Below are 16,200 nucleotides of genomic sequence, written 5' to 3'. Positions count from 1 at the left end.
TATGCTGAACTGCTAAAACAGATCATATCTGAAGAAGCACCATGCTTGAACTGCCTAGCTTGAAGCAGGAAAGATGAAATGCCAGACCCAGGAACAAGATAGGCTGAATAATTAAATATGAAGGACTTATAAGGAAAGCTTCCATACATACAACAGACTTTCTTTAGGGAAAGCAAACAACTGATCTCTTGTTTACTGGAAGAAATTTATTCACATGAAGAAAGGAAGATTACAAAGTGCATCTCTGAGACAAAATGCACATTTGGCTACTTGTTATTAGTTATGTTGAAGCCAAAAGCCAGACTGGAAGATGCACAGTTCATATTTTGCTCCTTTATTGCTGTTTCTCTGTTGGGTTTGTGTAATATACATTTTTGTGCTGTTGTGTCTGTGATTATCTTGTTTACATCAGTATTTTCTTTGGAATAAATATACTTCCATTTATATCTGAAACAGTTCACTGTATAGGCTACTCTTTCCTGCATGTTTTACTACTGCTAACTTGAGATAGGCATTAGGTCAACAAAACTGGTGGGTTGCATATGCTGGATGTATCCTTAATAGTCAAAAGAACATTCAAAGGAAAAGCTTGTTCTGTCCTGCAGGACTATTGTCGACAACAACCCATGATGTGGGTTGAAATATCTGGTTACAAAAGTAAATTTATTCATTTCATATGACAGGCATTTTGTCTTTGCCCCATTTCAGGTAATGATACTAAATAATATACATAGCTTCACTTTAATGGTTTACAGTTTTAACTTCAGCTCAGATTCAAATGAAACTCAGAAGCACAAAACTGAAGATTATTTTAGTCTGAAAGAAAATAAGCCAATTAAAATACAAATTTAAGCTAAATTTTAAATTCTACTAAGTACAAGATGCTTTTGTATTCAATGAATAAAAAAAAAGAAAAAGAAAAAAAGCTTTATTTGCTAGTGTCCAATAAACAACAAATCTTAGCTTCTGGAAACCATTTGTTCAGTAAAGTAATTCATTTGGAGACTGCTGATATCATTATTATGATCCAAAAGAGTAGGAACTATTACAGATGTGATACTATTTTAATAGAGAACAATATTTAAAATTTGTAATGAGCATACCCAGGGTTTTCTTTGAGTACTCAAGAACATCCTAAACAGGCTTACTTCTCTTGGCTTTCTTCAACTTTGAACCTTCTTCTTTCTGTTAACAAAAAAAAAACAACCCAAACAACCCAAACTAAAGGCAAAAAAAACAGTAAAGCAAATAAAGCAGTAATACTAAGCTAACAGCTCAACTAAAAAGCTGTTTCTGAGTGAAATCCTTAGTTGAATGATATGAGAAATAATTAATAGAAGTTGTTATTTTCCAATGGAAACATAATTTCCATGACAAATGTTTGTAGGTACAGTGGGTAAATAATTAAAACCAGATCATGCTTGAAGGACCAGTAACATAACTAATGGTTAAGGTTAATTTTATCCTGGTTAAGGTTAATTTTATCCAGAGAGGGCTTCCCCATTTTAACTGGAATGTGATAAAATGAAAAAAAACCCAACAACCCAACCCACAAAAAACTTTCCTTTTTCTTTCTTAATTCAGGCCCTTGTCTACAGGAGGTGTGTATGTGTATGGGGGGGTTTTACCTGTCTTCTTCTGGCACAACTTTTCTTTACAAATTCTTCCACATTGCTCTCCTTGACTGAGGAAGTCAGTTTTGAGGTCAGTGTTTCACATGTCAGATACTTGTTCCCTGTAATCACCTTGAAGTACAGAAATTTATACCTTTATTAGAAATAAAAAAACCAACCCAGTATTTTTCTAGTTGTTAAAATGGCCTACTTTTTCAAAAGATGCTCTCATAACACAAACATTAAATGACCTACCAAATTACATTTTATAGGTGAAAACAGTTAGAAGCAGAACACATTTCACCCATGTACCCAATCTGTGGGATTACCATCCTCATAAAAATTGTGCTGAAATAAGCTCAGCTATTTATTTTACTAAAAAGCAGACAGCATCATAAAAAATTTAGGTTGTGAAGTACCTCTAGCAGTTAAACTCCATAACTCTTGTTTCCCTGATAAACTGTCTTAAAGAAAGGAAAACTAATTATCCCATATTAAAAGTCCCAAACACTAAAAAAAGGAATGTTTACCTCAGACAACACAGTAAGACATTTTCCCTTTCAGGAAAAAAACCCCACAACATCAGTGGCTGAAAACATTAACTCGTATGATACAAATTTTAGAAAACTATTTTGAGAATGATGGTAGAACATGATGAAAGTCATGCTCCTTATTGCTTAACATTGTTTTAGAATATATTGAATTTGTGAGAAACAGTGAGAATGAGGCTGTTATTTACCATACCTGTTCAAAGTTAGATTTGGAATGATGACTGATTGTCTCAGCAATATAGTCCATATAGTGGCATGCTGCTTTACTTTCTTCATTTTTGGCGACACATGATATATCTTTTAAGACAGATTCATTAATATTTAAACCCGCTCTTTCATTTGATCTCTTTCTTTGTTGCTGTGATAAACTGGAATTTGTCATTTCATTGTCTAATTTACAAATCTGAAAATCTACTTTCTTTGACTGGTTTTGTTTCTGAAGAACTTGCATGGTATTTTGACTTGCAAACTTTTTTCCCCTTCTTGCACTGGAAACAGGAGATTCATATGCATTCAGACTTAGACTGATGTTTGTTTTCTGAAGCACTGACCCAACATTCTTAAGAAAGGAAGGAAAATCTGCCATTCTGTGATTGGCTTCACTCGAATTCCCACCTGAAGCTGAGTTATCAGACAAATCAGAACTAGTAATTTGTCCAGCAGACTCAGTTTTCCATCGAAATACAGGTGTACCATGTTTTATGTAAGTTTTCCTGTTCGTTACCTGAAGTACGGTGCTATGAGCAGGATTTTTAACTGACATATTTTGAACAGGTTTGTAAACCTGAGTCATGTTGGGCTTGCACCCAGTCAGCATAGAGGATGAAACACCCATAATTTTCATTGGTGAATGTCTTTCAGCACTTTCTCTTTTCTTCCCATCCATATGATATGTGTTCCTTCCATTCATTTGCATCAACTTTCCCTTGAAAATTGGTATAATTTTGCTACCTTTCTGAGAGGGGAGCTCAAAGGCTGAATTTACAGGCATTCCTAGTGATTTCGCAACTGGTAACTCTGGTACTTCTGGTATTTGCCTATTATTCATTGATATCGCTGTTGCTTCAATGCTAACCTTTCCTACATTATTGCTACTCGAAAAACCGTGTGTTTCTGGCTCTTTGATCAAACGCTCCATCCAGTGGCTGTTTTCCATACTGCATGGTGAAGAAATTCCAGGCAAAGTCTGTTTCCTTGGAGGAGCCTGTGTTAGAGAGACTGCACAAACCATCTCACCAGCCAAGTTTACATGTTTAGATTTTATTTCCTGCAATACAACAAGAGTTGATAAATAGAACAAACTGGATTTAAAAATCTGATAGTGTAACATAATGCATCACTATACATTATCAACCTAACACCACAATATATACATTTTGCTTTTTTGAATTAGAATGAACTATATTTTCAATAAATATTTTGTTGTCACTATAAATGAAAATTTGTTTTCCCCTCCGCCCAGTTCTTTATTTATAAACTATGGTGGAATATTTTATTTCTCAGAAGGAAAGACTTAAATTACAGCCATTATCTAGGTTTAGTGCTTTCCAGCTGTGTAATGCTTACCCCTTTTGAGGGGAACTACAAAGAGTTTGACTGATAGGGCTCCTCGTCTCTTAAAACTTCTAAGAGCATCTATATTCTGACTCAAAGACAGTCTGGATGTCTATAAAAACTGCAGATGACAGAGAAGAGCCATTCTAACTTTGATCACTGAGGAGACATAAACAGCAACTGCTTTCTGAAAGAGGATTATAGCATTTTAGAATCTCTGCAAGTTCTGTCACTGCTCTTTGTTCAGAATTAATTACTTCACTTCTTCTTTCACACACTACTACCACAGAAATTTGAGACCCAGCATTTGCCACAACCTCAAATTAAATGAGTTCTGATTGCTTGCCTCCATTCCATCACCAGCAACGAAGTAAACCTTACAGATTGAGTGTTTTTAAATGCCTAAGTCCACAAAACTTTATATTGCTCTTGGGTTGTTTTTTGCATGTTTCAGTTTCAATAAATTGTAATAATAATCTGTAATAATATAATAATAATAACAATAATAATATATTGGTTTTATTGTTGTTGATATTGTTCTTATTATTCTCATGGAAGAAGTGTGAGGAAGTTTTCGATATCCAACTTTAAAATAAGGTCTGCAGAACTGCAAATATTGCTAGCAACTATTTAACATTAAGTCTAGTTTTCAAATGCACTTGTGATGTGAACAACAACCTAAAAATGGCAAATAGCATAATATTTAATTACATATAATTAAAAGTTATGTGATTGATAGTTCTTTGTTGTAAAAAGCAGTTTTATACTCTTAATGTGTTCTGAATATGATAAAGACCACTCCATACCTTGAACAGAGTACATTAATATGTTTATAAAAAAATAATATGCCCTTAATATATTTACAAAAAAACCTTACACGTACCGGAGCCCTGGAGAGCTCCTGTGTAGCGTAAAGTGCTTTGCTTGTCATCCTCACTGGAAATCCACATAGATGTGAAAGATTACGTTTCAGGTCAGAAAGAAAGGAGTTCAACACACTTTCCAAATTTGTTCTGGGGAAATACTGCACTGGCTGACTTCGAATGCAACTTAAAGGGTACCTGAATAAGTGCTCAGGGACACATAACAAGTTTCTTTCCATTTCTAGAATTATGAATCATAATTGTTGAGAAGAAATCATGAACATAGCTAAAGCTTTTTCAAAGAAGTGAACAGAAACAAATACTTTCTTAAGGGACTGAAGTTAAGTTACAGGAATTCAACATGATTATACCATACTAACCTAGCATAATAAAGATTACTCAATATAAGTAAGCCTTAGTTTAGCCTTCCACAACAAGAAAATTCTCTTTAAAACAACATTCTCTTGTTGGTGATATATCTAGGGGAATTTAACTCCTCTTTATACATCACCATTTAGAATGGCATTTATCATGTTTATGGAAGCTGTGAAGCAAACTGTTCTATTTGACTTGCTATTCTTCAATATATATATACAATATATAAGACAAAGAGACTTCACTAAATATATTGTTTGTATTTGTCTAGTGAAACAATTCTTCACTGACTTCTATGAAATCATGGAAGAAGAAAATATGGCACATTCAAAGATGAAAATTTAGATCTTTGCTAAAAGCAGAAGAAAATTAACAAAACTATTCTGAAAGGATACGTAAAGAACCTTTCTCCTATTGGTTTGAAGTAAACACTTAAGTATATTTTTGTCTCTTTAAGATCCTCTGGAAGAACATATCCATACTTTAAAAAGAAAAAATAATATACAAACATGTATTACAAATACAAACTCAATAGGTACAAAAAAGGGAGGGAAAAACTAAATCAGTATATATTGTCTCTTACCAGATTCTTCCAGTGCATCTGAAATTCTTTATATGAACGGAAAGGAGATTCTGGAGGAATTATGTGGCTGATATTTATAATCTGACCCATTTTCATGCTGTGATAGGTAAGGGGGGATTGCTTAGAAAAGGTGTCATAAAACTCAGCTGAAAATATACTGGACTTTAAGGTGAGAAAAGTAAATCTTTTTTTTTTGGCATTTAAAGTATTTATGGATTATTTTTATGTTTTAAGGACTAATACCATTAATTTGTAAGTTTATGACAGAACAATAACAATATTTCCTGATGTATGGAAAAGAACTTGGCACATACAAGTCCAATTTCTCGTATGCAACACACACTACCAGTGAATGTAGAACATAAGTGAATGTATCATTACTTCTCATATCTTTATGATGAAAGTAGGGATAGCTTGTGGTGAAGGTGGAAATATTTTTTTCTTTAAATTGACACTTTCTGCTCAAATTATATTTGAGAAGAATTAATACTCTTGCATACCACAGAAGTAGCAGAGAGATTACTAAACTTGAAGCAATATTTAAATGTGTAATTTATGATTCACTGATTTTTCTCATTTTCTGTAACACTGAGACCATTAAAATAAAAAAGAAAGATTCCTGAATGTAAAATAGACAGTAAAACAGAGGTGTTCTTATCACTAGTATCAAATTCAATGTAGGGCAACAGTTCCAGGAAATGTTTGTTTCTGATGAAACATGAACAGATTCCTACCTTGGCAAAACATAGCACCAGTTACTTAATATGTAATGTTGGTGAATAACTGTATTTTCATTGCTATCAAACAGCTTTAGGATGTTTGCTGAAATATCAAAATCTGACAACTTAAAATGAAAAAGAAAAAAAAACCAAAAAGTTATTTGCAAATATTTCCACACAGTACACAATTAAAATTTTCAAAAATAATTATGCATCACAATACATTGAAGCTTGTACATTATTATTCTTTTATCAGCTCTCACAAACTGATTATTTCAGAAGATCATCAAATTGCACAGTGTCTTATGTTAGAGCCTACAATTCCAAATGTTATGCAAGTACAAGGTTTAAAGGTTTTTTAAATCAGTGAGATTTAAACTTCTGTAGAATCACAGAATGGTTTGGGTTAGAAGGGATCTCAAAGATCACCTAGTTCCAACCCCTCTGCCATGGGCAGGGTTGAAGTGTTTTAATAAGTAAGAGTACAGAAGGAATTTCTCAGCCTAAGAACTGTCTCACTTCCATGCACATTTTTGAAGCTCAAATCAGAAACCCATGAGGACAGTTTAGTAACTGTGTATGCCAGCTTGCCTAATCAAGTGCAAAGGTTCAAGCAACAGAATTAATGGGATATATAGTTTCACCCTGTGAGAAGTCAAAAACCACCACATTTTCACAATTCAGAAATATTTGACTGTAGGGCACAATCAAACACTGATATTTGAGAAACATTTTCTCTCTTTGTGTTCTGCTATGGTTTGCACTTACTCACTGGCAAGAAAATTTAGCCATTTCTGTTTTAAAAAAGTATTAAAATGATCCAACTGATAGTGAAGACACATCATGATCACTTTCATCATTGCTTTGTGTCATTCTGGAACCAGATTCTTATAGATAGCTTTAATGTTTATGTTGTCCAACTAGGTCACATAAGAAATGTTTGGATCAGAAACACTTATTTTGGAAGAAGCCAGCAAGCCTGACAAATGCGTACCTGTATGTATGGACATATTCGACAAAGGTGACATGGCTGTCACAAAGGATGGTATTTTTTCAATCTAATCCATGATTTCCTAAACAGTTTATTAATTATGGTTACAAGCAGCACAGTCCAGGCTGCTCCAGTATTTTGGAAGCTGCATAGAAAATCAAGCAGATTCCAGAATAATTATATACAGTGACTTGAAATACAGTGCTGACAACTTATCTGTAGCTTTACTTTTAAGATGTTACTCAAAACTGTCTATGTATTACAGTAAGACAGTGAATGCCTTCTAAAAAAACACTGCTAGAATGAAATCTAGAATCATAAAGGCACTTTGCTATATTCTTTCAGCATTTTTGAAAGGCCTCTTTAAGTAGTCAAAAATCTCAGTTTTACAATGTTTGCTAGAATGCATCAATAATAGATATAATATGGGTGTCAATTTTGGTTTAATACAGATGTTGTGCCTTTATAACAGCTGCATATAGCCAGTTAATATGATTATGATCTTAATGCAATCAGGAGTAAGCACTTCTATCCCCATCACGCTAACTGCAAGTCACCTAACAGAAAAGAATATAAAAATTAGTAAGTAAAACAGTTACAGAAAATATAGCTGTATTATACCTCAGGGGGTGGCAACCGAACCGAGCAGGCCTCCACACTAATGCAAAGCTGTCTCTCTGATACATTGAGGTCTATGACTAAGATAAAACCAAAGCACAAAGCCTAGTTTTGAACCATAGTGCATCTGTTAGGCAGAAAGCTAAACTAAATATTTATTTAAAGTAATTGCTAACAAAAATATTGCATTTGAAAATCAAAACGCTAGACTTCCTTAGCATGGAAATTAAAATAAAGTGCATTTTAACTGTGAAAAATTAAAATAATTATGAATCACCATCTATAGAGTACACCTCCCTAGGAACTCATGGCTGTCCTGCATCTGGGTGCTTGATACTCACATCCTTGATATATAAGCACCTAATTTCAAAGCAAATGTAGTTCTTATAACCACTGGCTGTACTGAGTCGTCTAGCCCAGTATTACACATCCTGAAGTGGTCAATAGGTAAGACTGCATGAGCAATGCAAGCATTTACTCACACATCTCTAGAACATTCACTCAGCTCTCAACAAATGGTAGCACACAGACTGAATGTATCATGCTCCTCAATGTATGTCCCTGTTACAAATTTAGGCACCAATATCCCTAGATGACATCTTTAACTTTTATACTGGAACTAAAATATGACTTTGCAATTTTTGCAATAGCTAAGCAGTATGCTTAGCTATTAGCTGATTTAACTTTTGTGAACAGCAAATGTAGTACAATACAGGACAGCCACATTATCTTATTCTCCTATCTCTTATTATGGAACTTTCACATCACTTGCAAGACTCATCATTTGATGCAAGTACATTTAATTGTAATAATCATAACTTGTAAACGGTAAATTTCAATCATGGCTATAGATGAATAGTAGAAAAATTACCTTTTATCACAGTGTATTTTGATAGAGGTTATTTCAGAATGAAAAACAGAAAGATGCTGTGTTGGTAATACTATCAACAGAATATTGTACTTACCAACAGCGTTTTGCCTTCCTGAATGAGACAAAAAATCTTTTCCTTAATAAATAAAACAGATAGACATTATTTTCTAAACCATATGTCTAATGTGTTTATGCAAAAAAAAAAAAAAGAGAAATCACAGAGTTTTCTGTGTGTCATGAACTATGAAAGAGAAAGATCTCTGTCAATTAACTTTTCAATGATTCATTAACATCTTATATCAAAAAAAGATACATTAAAGTATAGCAGGGGGCAGCAACTTATACATCATTTTCTTCACCCAGTAAGGAAATTTTACATAGAACTATCTTTAATTGACCAACAGCTAATGAATTTCTCAGGTTCATAAGCAAATCTATATAGTATTACTACATATTCTACCATATATCATAATTTTTGCCCATCTTTAGGAACATAAATCATTAGACAAGCTGCATGTATCAGGGTCACATTGCTGTTAGTCAATGTTTTTCATTTGTATCAGCTACTATTCTAGTGGTCTACTTCCACCTGCTATTCCCGTATCAGATGATCTCAGAGGACTGTATATTTTGAGGACACTGAAAACAAGATACTGTTAATATTGTGTCTGGAAATAAGACAACATCTTACATACTTTTCACAATGCATATTTGTTATGATCTATATAAATGCTCTACTTAAAGAGAGCACACCACAGTATCTGAAACACATCTGGTTTCCATACTCTCGTAATTCAGATTTATCCTACACAGGAGCCAGGAGAGACATGTCAGGCAAGGGAACTACCATCTAAAAAGACAGAATGAGACAGAAGGATAGAAGGAGATGTTCTGACAGAAAACCACTTCTGTATTAGGAAAGCATGCAAACCATATGCAGAAGTGGCACTGATGAAAGCATGAATGTAAAACAAAGGCCCAATTTTTAGAGCACTTTAAGCATCCAACAGTATTTGGTTTGGAAATTATTTATCTGGTATATAGCATTTAGTTGAAATAATTATTTGATCTATTACAAAGATGAGGAGGAAGATGAAAAAGTGAATTATTAATTTGAATCACCGAACATGAGTAAAGGAACAATAAAAATGCAATCAAAGAAAAAGTCATAGGACATAAATGAATGAAATAATATAATGAAAGAAACAATGATGGAAATTAAATTATGGAAAGCAAATGCAACAATAAAGAACTGAAAACTTAATGCTTAATTCCCGACCCAGATGAGTCAAATACCTTGCACCAAGAAATGACCAGCTTTGTTCCACCTGGGTGCAAGTCTGGCTGTCAGTGTGTAGGAGAGGCAAGCTTGGAGAATGTCTGGACTAACTGTTTGTGGTGCTTGCAGCTAATAATGACAGTGAGCAAAGAAAAATGCATTATTAGTAATTTTAACCCATTCTTTTTACTGGCTTCATTCATAATTTAATCAAAGACACTACTAGTGCATCCTGGAGACAAATCTAGTATATGTTACATATCTTTATTTTCCACCTACTTGGCTATAAGAGGACGTTAGCACAGTATTTAATGTAAGCATTTAGTTTTCATGTGTTATCAAAGTAATGTGCATTACAGTTCACTTAATGCTTTTACAGGGCTGATAATAGACCTGGGGAAAAGATTAATTGAGCTAAACGGAGTACTTTACTAGATATACATCTCTTTCCAGACAATAGCCACAACATTCAAAATTTATATATATTAACCCTGCTGTCAAACTCAGGACCAGAAACATTTCTTGCAGTTACAAGAACAATAGATAAACAGATTAATTAAATAAATAAAAGATAAATAGATAAACAGTAGCTTCATTCACCCAGCAGTACTACTTGCCTGCTTTCCTGTGGGCAGTTAGCATTAGTCAAGAAAAAGAAACTAATTACAATGGGTTATGAAGAGCCAACTAAGACACCTCCAGGAGGATGTTTCTAATGAGATCTGACAAGGATCTGCTTGCAGCTCATGGCTATTAACTACACTTTGTACCACTATTTTGATGGTTTCGGAAAACTTAACAATAACAGATCAGTTACATAGATCAACAGAAAGCAGTTATGCAAGGTAAGCATATTTGAGCAGTGTATGCCTTACTAGTCCAGTTATAGAATCATAGAACAGTTAGGGTTGGAAAGGACCTTAAGATCACCTAGGTCCAACCCCCCTGCCATGGGCAGGGACACCTCGCACTAAACCATATCACCCAAGGCTCTGTCCAGCCTGGCCTTGACCACTGCCAGGGATGGAGCATTCACAACCTCCCTGGGCAACCCATTCCAGTGTCTCACCACCCTCACAGGAAAGAACTTCTTCCTTGTATCCAATCTAAACTTCCCCTGTTTAAGTTTGAACCTGTTACCCCCTGTCCTATCACTACAGTCCCTAATGAAGAGTCCCTCCCCAGCATCCCTGTAGACCCCCTTCAGATACTGGAAGGCTGCTATGAGGTCTCCATGCAGCCTTCTCTTCTCCAGGCTGAACAACCCCAACTTTCTCAGCCTGTCTTCATATGGGAGGTGCTCCAGTCCCCTGATCATCCTCATGGCCCTCCCCTGGACTTGTTCTAACAGTTCCATGTCCTTTTTATGTTGAGGACACCAGAACTGCACACAGTACTGCAAGTGAGGTCTCACGAGAGCAGAGTAGAGGGGCAGGATCACCTCCTTGGACCTGCTGGTCATGCTCCCTTTGATGCAGCCCAGGATACAGTTGGCTTTCTGGGCTGTGAGCACACACTGAAGCCGGCTCATGTTCATTTTCTCACTGACTAACACCCCCAAGTCCTTCTCCACAGGGCTGCTCTGAATCTCTTCTCTGCCCAACCTGCAGCTGTGCCTGGGATTACTCTGACCCAGGTGTAGGACCTCGCACTTGGCATGGTTAAAATTCATAAGGTTGGCATCAGCCCACCTCACAAGCGTGTCAAGGTCCCTCTGGATATGTATTTACACTTCTTGGAACAAAGAGAAATACACCTGACTGGCTGTGTAAATGAACTGTGAGAGCTCCTGGCTTTGATTACAAGCAGTCTTTTGACTCAGTAAATTTAGTGTGTCCATACATATGTTCATAAACTCCACAAACATGACATACTAGAAGATAATAAATAATATGCATAATTGTCTAAAAATGTATCAGATGTTAAACTCATGGGTTCCATTTCTTCTTTATGTTTGTGGGTTTTTTTTCTGAGGCTGTCCTACACAGGCTGGGTAAACCCAAACCGTGAATGCGGAGACAGTTCAGCTGTCTGAACAGCCACACCTTCAGAAGCTACAGGGCACACACAGAGGGAGCTGACACCCTCAGAGGAGCAGGTCTTTGGCCCAAGGGGCAGGTCTGTCATTGCCTCGAGGACAAATGTCAATGCTTCTGAGCAGGATCAGTATTCGAACTGCAGCAATGTAATGAAATCGCTCAAGAACTTCTTTAAACTTCTGACAAAGTATACTTACTAAACTAAGATTAATAAAGGACAGTTTGGCAGACTTTTTTTACCCTGAAACTTGGCTTCTGTAGTGCAAATTGCATGCCCTACAAAAAATACACATCTCTAGAAACAGCAGTTGCATACAAGTGTAACAGTCTTGAAAATTGAAACATGTTTCAGCACTTACAGTAGCTCCTTGTTTCTCTATGTAGGCCTGACATATTCCTGACTTGTAAAACGGTATCTAAAAAATTATAATAGCAAAAAGCAAATTAAGGGGTATTTTAGCAAATCATAAATTAAATTATGGTCCATCACTGACTTTGCTTGAGAAAAACATGTTAAGGTATAGTTACAGCAAATGCCATATCCTGTACATTAAAGGAGCACAATAACTAAAATGAGTACAGGCATTTGCCATAGTGTAATCTCATCACCAGCTAAAGATACATTATGCAGCAAACAAAAGACTATCCAAAACAAAAATGCAGAACTCTGCCCCTGATGCTCTTGCTGTTAATTCGGTGTCATCTTACTGAGCCCATTTTGTTACACAAAAGTCCACCATCTGGAAAGGCATTTTCATCAAAAGAGTAGAAGACATAAGCTCACATCTACAGTACTAACCCACAGAAATAAAATTTTGCTTAAAATGACTTTATTTATCCTTGATTTTCAAACAAAACACTTCTTAGAGAAACATGCAGGGGTGTGTGATGGATACAGTTGATTCCTAGCCATACTTTGGTTCAGGCTGACAAAGAAGCAACAGGCCTCAAGTCCTTGAAATAAACCTGAGAGCTGGAAAGCCCCTGGCTCATGTAAAAGGGAGTGAAGTGTCTCGAAAAATATTTGAAAGGTGGTTTTGAAACTCAATGGTACAAGATAAGATAACCAAAGTACTGAACAATATACCTGAGCTGAAGACCTCTGCATTGTCTATATATTGACTAGCAGCAAACAACTTCACCCTATAAATATTGAAATCAGGATAGGCCAGACTTAAGCTACTCTGGAATGGCAGCTGGACTGTGTGCCAGATGATTCTCCTCCTGAGCAGCGAACTTCTGAAGGTTAGAGATTCCTTAGCTAAGACTAAGAGATCCTTCCTTAGCCAAGGTGGAAAGATCTCCTACCTCGGTAAATTACTGATATCATGCCGAATTAATACTATGAAGCATTACTAATCCATATAGCTACTCAGATATTATAAGCATTGTATAGATAATTCCATCAGATGTGAACCATTGACCATGTATGAAATTAAGACTGGACACCTAGGCTTCAAAAAGAGTTTAGAAAACAACAGGCTACACTCTGAACCTCATGACTCAACAGGAGGGTCCTCTACTCTTCCTGCCTCCAGCCTCTGTATGAGTCATTCTAAGTCAATTTTCCTTTTTGTTTCTTCCATGCAGTAATTAATAAGGTGAACCTTGCTAAAACTTTGCTAAATTCTGTGAAACTTATTGAACTCCGTCAAATTATTATTTTACCTCAATAAAACATATTCCAGATTCTCTCTTTTGAGTGAGGTGCATTCCACTCCTCTGCTAAGGTATGTAACTACATATACTCATTTACACAGTGATACTGACCGCCATTACAACTGAAATTTGATTTAGGGTTCCAATAAGAGGTGCAGAAAGGATGTCTTGATACAGGAATAATAACTGCCTATAAAAATAAATAAATAAAATGTTAGGAAAAAAAAATTATTTTCCATACTTTATTTTTCTCATCATAAATTTATTTTCTTCACCATCTCCAAACATAGTATGTTCCCCTTTTAACTGGTTTTTAATGGCTCAGTATAGTATGCTGGGCTAGTTCAAGTTACTTGTTCTTAACCAACCCGTGGTGGTCTAAGGCAAAGACTACAGGTCTTTGGCACATAACTGAACTCTCCAAAAGTGTTCCTTTTGGCAGTTTCTTGTTTCTCCCCTTTCATATTAAAGGTAATAACATAATGATTGGTGAACATTAAGGAGTGTACATATGCTTTTCAAGTATTCTTTTTAGCCAGTCTCCACCTACATAAAGCATTACAGCTTTGCAAATGAACAGAGGTCAATTTCAATTATTTTTAAATTTGGCCTTGTTAGTTTTAGCTGATGATATTTAAAACATAGTTTTAATTTTTTTTCTTCAATAGCATGAATCCCCCACCAAAAAAAAAACCCAACAAATCAAAATCTATTTTGAACATTTTTATCCTGTTTGCTGCTGATAAGAATTTTGCTGATTTTATTGTGCTTAATTTTAATACTGCTAATAAAATCTTTGATTAATAATCACCAGCAGCTTCTGAAATAACAGCCCTTGAAAATTTTTACCTGCAAATCTTTATCTGTGTACTCCTTGTCTCACTTTCTGGTACCTGAGAACTCAGTGTTACTGTAGCAGCACAGAGTTTTTGTAGCTCTGGCAGACTGACAAAGAACAGAGGCTGGTGCCTGGTGCCATTCATGTTATATGCTGATTGCTGCAAAGCGGTCCCTGGGTCTTGAAAGGAAAAATATTTCATTTTTATAAGGCAGATATTTGTTTACTGAACTTTTAAGTATATGGTATCAGATAAATGGATAATCATTTATCTGCTGATTAATAGGTAGACAATATAGCATAATTGAGTCAACTAAAATGGACAGCTCAATATACTGTTGCTATAAATACTGCACTACATTTGAAAAAAAAAACCAAAACAAAGTATTTACAAGAGTAAAAATATTCAGAGTAAAGATAGGGACAAAAGCATCCTTTCCATCTTCTCAGTCTCCATTGGGGCTGGAATCTATCTGGGATCCAAAAGCTGAGGAATCCTTCTGTGATGCTAGTCCCCTCCTATGTGGCAAGAAAGTTTAATTTGCAGAAGCTCCACAGAGATATCCTCAGTCATATAAAGACCATGGCTGTACTGTGCCAGAGGATGAAAACCACAGAACATGGAAGAACACAGGTAGCTGTGTTGTTTCAGCCTGTTGGATGCCTGTTGCAGAGTTGCAGAACAGGCAAGGCTTGTAGTAAAAGAACTATAATATTTATGACAAAAAAGAGTAACTAATATTTCATTATTTAAAGAAAATACACCTTTTAACTATAGCACCTTTCTTAATCAAAGTGTTTTGAAGAAAAACAAGCAGGTAGAAAGTCTGCTGTTATGAAAAGGCAGGAATAAACCCTGCACACCAGAAAAATGCTGTTTTAATAGTTTCCCCCCCTCCAAACCCTAAAAACCTTTTGGGAAATGATCTTACCTGCACAGTGAAGATGGCGATAAATATTTTGTTTCCAAATTTTAGGAAGCCACCAGGTATTCACCTGAAGAGCAATTCTGCAAATCATGATCGAAAAATTATGAATTGGAAACATTTTTTGAGCAACAATGTCAAAGACAACTTTGTTGTTCTGATTTTACTTTGCTTTGCTTAACAGTATTACACATTAAAAAGATCAACCTCAGTCATATCCTATAAAAAAGCACACGGCCAGTGTTTCATAACTGTAATCTAAAATAACATATTTCCTTGTTTCTTACCCTTAAAGGAAAACACATTTCAAGTTTTTTCTAGCAATCAGGAAAAACAGTTTTTTTTTTTAACTGCCAGACAAGACTATCACTTCATCAGAAAATTCCAAAAGCTACATCTAAAGGGAAAGGGCTATTGAGAAAACAATCTCGTGCATTTGCAAACATGGAAAAGAAAGGCTGGGTCCTCAGCTTTCAAAATGCTTAAAAGAATCCTGGGGATTTTATGACAAAAGATGTTGTAAAACATGTGATGCAACGCTCCAGTAATCCGCTTGCTGTTTGAGGCCAACTCCCCTGTTGGAACCACTCACTGTATTTAGCTTAAGTTAAACCTTCCAGTCATCTTAAAGGCTAATGGGACAGAGTGCTTCTAAATGGCTTCTCCCTTCAGGGGAGAGGATAAAGACAGAACTATCCGTTAACACAAAACTACCAGTCAA

At 35.5% G+C, this 16,200-nt stretch overlaps 1 protein-coding gene across 1 annotated transcript; it reads right to left on the bottom strand.

The window, feature by feature from the left end:
* Positions 1 to 1,134: 1,134 nt before the first annotated feature.
* C1H18orf63 (chromosome 1 C18orf63 homolog) lies at positions 1,135 to 14,698 on the bottom strand. Its single transcript, XM_034060254.1, has 13 exons — positions 14,565 to 14,698; positions 13,827 to 13,905; positions 12,416 to 12,472; positions 10,035 to 10,146; positions 8,833 to 8,874; positions 7,871 to 7,947; positions 6,274 to 6,383; positions 5,540 to 5,636; positions 5,352 to 5,437; positions 4,596 to 4,779; positions 2,358 to 3,431; positions 1,629 to 1,745; positions 1,135 to 1,185 (listed from the first exon to the last, which is right to left on the bottom strand). Exons 1-13 carry the CDS (start codon positions 14,696 to 14,698, stop codon positions 1,135 to 1,137), a joined length of 2,220 nt encoding a protein of 739 aa, XP_033916145.1.
* Between the last annotated feature and the right edge of the window lie 1,502 nt (positions 14,699 to 16,200).

The sequence above is a fragment of the Melopsittacus undulatus genome, chromosome 1 (genome assembly GCF_012275295.1).
Source record: "Melopsittacus undulatus isolate bMelUnd1 chromosome 1, bMelUnd1.mat.Z, whole genome shotgun sequence".
Taxonomy (NCBI): domain Eukaryota; kingdom Metazoa; phylum Chordata; class Aves; order Psittaciformes; family Psittaculidae; genus Melopsittacus; species Melopsittacus undulatus.
This window is presented reverse-complemented; position numbering and strand designations above follow the sequence as displayed.